This window comes from Hydra vulgaris, chromosome 09 (genome assembly GCF_038396675.1).
Source record: "Hydra vulgaris chromosome 09, alternate assembly HydraT2T_AEP".
Classification (NCBI taxonomy): domain Eukaryota; kingdom Metazoa; phylum Cnidaria; class Hydrozoa; order Anthoathecata; family Hydridae; genus Hydra; species Hydra vulgaris.
Window position 1 is genome coordinate 33,203,421 of NC_088928.1, and position 4,375 is coordinate 33,207,795.

The 4,375-nt window shown below is 36.0% G+C and overlaps 1 protein-coding gene across 1 annotated transcript; it reads left to right on the forward strand.

The window, feature by feature from the left end:
• The first annotated feature begins 998 nt into the window (after positions 1-998).
• On the forward strand, positions 999-2,921 carry LOC136085419 (zinc finger MYM-type protein 1-like). The gene has a single exon (XM_065806722.1). It carries the CDS (start codon positions 999-1,001, stop codon positions 2,919-2,921), a length of 1,923 nt encoding a protein of 640 aa, XP_065662794.1.
• The last annotated feature ends 1,454 nt before the right edge of the window (positions 2,922-4,375 follow it).

Sequence of the window (4,375 nt, forward strand, 5' to 3'; positions counted from 1 at the left end):
ATAAATAAACTTGAATGTTCTCAAACATTAAAACATCAAAAAAAAATTTATTTTATTTTATTTTATGATCACTTCCGTTACCGCAGAAAATTACAGCATTGCTCATTCGTTTACAAAATTAAAATAAAAAATGAAAAGGAGCGGCCTGAGCGGTTGGGACAAAATGCAAAAAAAGAAGAAGAATGAGATTCAATTAAATGAATTATTGAACAAAAATAAAAAAATGACTGAGTTTTGTAATACTGCAAGTAGTGTCTCGGTATCAGCTACAGCGAGAGCGAGTTCAAATTCACTAACTATGTCAATAATGTCAGCACCAGTTCCAGGTAGTGCTAATAGTGTCCCTGCAGACTCAGCTACAGCGAGTTCAAACTCATTTATGTCAGCACCAGTTCCAGATAGTCAGCGAGTTCAAACTCATTTATGTCAGCACCAGTTTCAGATAGTTCAGCGAGTTCAAACTCATTTATGTCAGCACCAGTTCCAGGTAATTCTAATAGTGTCTCAGCAGACTCAGCTGCAGCGAGTTCAAACTCATTTATGTCAGCACCAGTTCCAGGTAGTTCAGCGAGTTCAAACTCATTTATGTCAGCACCAGTTCCAGGTAATTCTAATAGTGTCTCAGCAAACTCAGCTACAGCAAGTTCAAGCGTCTCAACTATCTCAGCAGTGTTACCCCTGGCTCTGACGACCCACACTGTCAGCACCGATGTGGCTGAGTGGATTATAACCGACAACCTGCGTGAGTATTTCAGCAAAAGTGCAGATGGGTTTTTATCATGCCAACATATGGATAGCGATTTTAAATTATCTACTAAAGTACTGCCTGGTGACACTTTTAAGTTTAAACGTGTACAAAGTCCCTTTTTTTCCGGGAAAAAGTGAATGGTGAGAAAATTAAGAGAGACTGGATTTGCTATTTCCCATCAACTAGTAAGGTTTTCTGCGCCGATTGTAAATTATTTAATTCAAAATGTGGAATTGGAGCATCTGCTTTGATGTCATCAGTATATGATGATTGGAAACACGCTGCAAGAGACTTAGCTCGCCATGAAACAAGTGAAACCCACATTCAATCAATTGAAACCCTTTTAACAAGTAGGAAAGCTGGAGAGCACATTAGTAAGAGGCTCACAGAGCAATTTGAATCAGAGAAAAAGTACTGGAATGACATACTGTTGCGTATTCTTACCGTAATCATAATGTTAGCATCGCGTGGGTTGTCATTCCGTGGCAGTAACGAAATTGTGGGTTCTGTCCACAATGGCAATTATTTAAGTTGCTTAGAGCTAGTGGCTGAGTTTGACCCATTGCTTGCAGAACATATTCAGAAAAGAACGAACAAAGGCCGAGGTCATGTGTCATATCTGTCATCAACTATATGTGATGAATTTATTCATGTGTTAAGTTGTGACGTTTTGGACCACATTTTAACTGAGATTAAAGAAGCAAAATACTTTGCAGTTAGTGTTGACTCAACACCAGATATTTCACATGTAGATCAGCTCACCATTATATTCCGTTACATGACTTCTAAAGGACCAGTTGAACGTTTTGTGACATTTATCCCTATAGAAGAGCCCACTGGGGAAGGATTAGCAACAAAGTTACTTGATTTTATGGAAAATACTGGCATTTCAATTAAAGACTGCCGAGGTCAATCCTACGATAATGCTGCCAACATGAGTGGCCGTTTCAATGGCATGCAAGCAAAAATAAAAGAACATAATAGCTTAGCTGAATACATACCATGTTGTGCTCATTCGCTTAACCTTGTTGGTCAATGTGCTGTAGGATGTTGTTCTGAGGCTTTAACGTTTTTTGACTTTGTAAATAAGCTGTTTGTATTTTTTTCTGCCTCCACCTCTCGTTGGAATCGTTTGATGGCAGTTTTAAAGCCACTTAATATGCCTACCTTAAAAAGGCTATCTGATACCAGATGGTCAGCACATTATGATGCTGTACACTCCCTCCAGATTGGCTATACGCAAGTGAAGTCTACACTGGATATCATGTGTCAAGATATGTCCCAAAAGCCAGAAACACGACTTGAAGCCGCAGGATCGAAAGATATAATGAGTCATCATGAAACAGGTATCCTAGTTCAATTGTGGTCAAAAATCCTGAATAGGTTCAATTTAACTAGCAAGTACTTACAAGGGGCAGACATGGATCTCAACACCGCTACGGAACTGCTTCGTTCTTTGGGTGATTTTGTTCATTCTCTTCGGAGCCAGTTCACAGCATTTGAAAAGGAAGGAAAGGATCTGGGTACCGATTCGTACAAAGGTGAATCAAGGCAAAGGCGCAAGAGGAACCAGAGATGGGATTATGGTGACTCAGAAGATCTAGAGTTATCCCCTTCTGATAAGTTTAAAGTTCAGTGTTTTTTGCCTATAGTTGATCAATTGTTAGTTGCTCTTAAACAGAGGACTAATGCATATGATACAGTCAGCAAAAAGTTTGGTTTTCTTAAAAATCTACAATCTTTGTCCAATGATGGTATGAGAGATCATGTTTCATTTGTATGTGAAACATATTTTGAAGATGTTGAACCTAACTGTCATGGTGAATTTATTCACTTCACTTCTCTGTTTGCCAAATTGTCACAGCCCAATGAAACTGATTGTGTTGAACTGCAAATGTACACCTTTCTAGTTAAGAATAGTTTGACCGATACCTTTGTGAATGTCTACACTGTGTTGAGAATTTATTTGTCTCTTATGGTCACAAACTGTACTAGAGAAAGATCTTTTTCAGTCCTTAAAAGAGTTAAGAATGAACTTAGATCAACAATGGGACAACCTCGCTTAAATGATATGGCTTTATTATGCATTGAAAGTGACATAGTTAGATCAAGAGATTTCACAGTAGTGATCAAGAAGTTTGCTTCAAAAAAGGCCGGAAAAGTCAATATATAAAAAACTATTTTAAAGTTAATTGATTAACTAAATAGTACATAAATTATGCTACAATTTATATTTATTGTTTTTTTTTATACTTTCAAAAGAAAAATATATGAAGATTCTAGCTTCAGCTAAATATTTGACACCATCAACAATACTAAAAATGATATATGTTTGCTTATATTGCTAAATGCTACCCTATTCCAATATAACTTAAATATTGTTATTGGTGCTTTTGTAATGTTAGACTGTACTAAGGGCATACATGTACTTCACTTCTCTGTTTGACCTTTGCCAAATTGTCACCGCCCAATGATCTATATCCTGGAAAACATATGAAAAAATATTTACATGATAAAACAACAATACAATACCTTAAGAATTTGTCAGTGCCTAGTAATAAACATTGAGTTAAAGAATGAATTTTTGTGTATTTGAAATATTGTTTATTTTTAATTTTTTCATTTAAATACCAATATTATTGGTATTTTCTTCCTTTATTTGAGGTGAACACATTATCAATTTGATACACGTACTCCACTGTCTCAATAGTAAATATACCTACAGCTCAGCAGTTGCTTTCTTAAGTCATGATTCAAGACCTTTTGTCAGTTTACATATGTATGGGTGTCTGGGCCAAAGGGGTGTAGCTGTACCTACCCAGTTGGTAAAAAATTATAAAAAAAATTCTCTAAAACATACCTAGATTGTGTCCTTTTATTAGCAAGACTGAAAAAAAAATTCTGGGGGGCAGCTGCCCCCTAACCCTCCTACTTGGGGGTCTGGGCCCCCCAAACTCCCCCGGCTAGGGGCCTCCCGCCCACTGACCCCCGAGTTTAGCCTCGCTAACGCTCGGCATTTTTACCTTACCGCCACATTAGGCCCTCCTATACTTACAGCCCCAGGCCTAAAAATGTCTTAATCCAGCCCTGATTTTAGTCTATGGTTCACTTAATATCGTCACAAATTCAACTCCATAAATTTTTTCTGTTTTTTGTAGGGTCATATCTCCAGAACAAAAATTTTTTTAGCATTGCTCTTTTGCCTAAAGGTTCTACGTACTATCATATTGATATGGATTGAAAATCAGCTTTTTTATAAATGTCTTTTCTGAGTTATTTTGAAAGCAATATAACGACAAAAGTGAAATACCCTAAAATAACGTGTGTTTGAACCCCTAAAACTCAAATGGGCAAAATTTTTTGTTATTTTATTTGCATCATTGAAAAGAGCTGATTTCACACTTCTTGAAACAATAAAAATCATTTTGGAGAGATTCTTCCGATGAACTAAAAAATTTAGTTTTTATAAACTTTAGGTAGTTTTAGTAAGCGTTTTGAGTATTTTAGTTTTTAATTATATTAAATATTTTTAAATTATACATTTTTAAAAAATGGCAGCGCTTTTTCCACAGAAATTAGATTTTCACAATTTAAATTAAGACTTTTTTGAGGACAACTTTATAAATA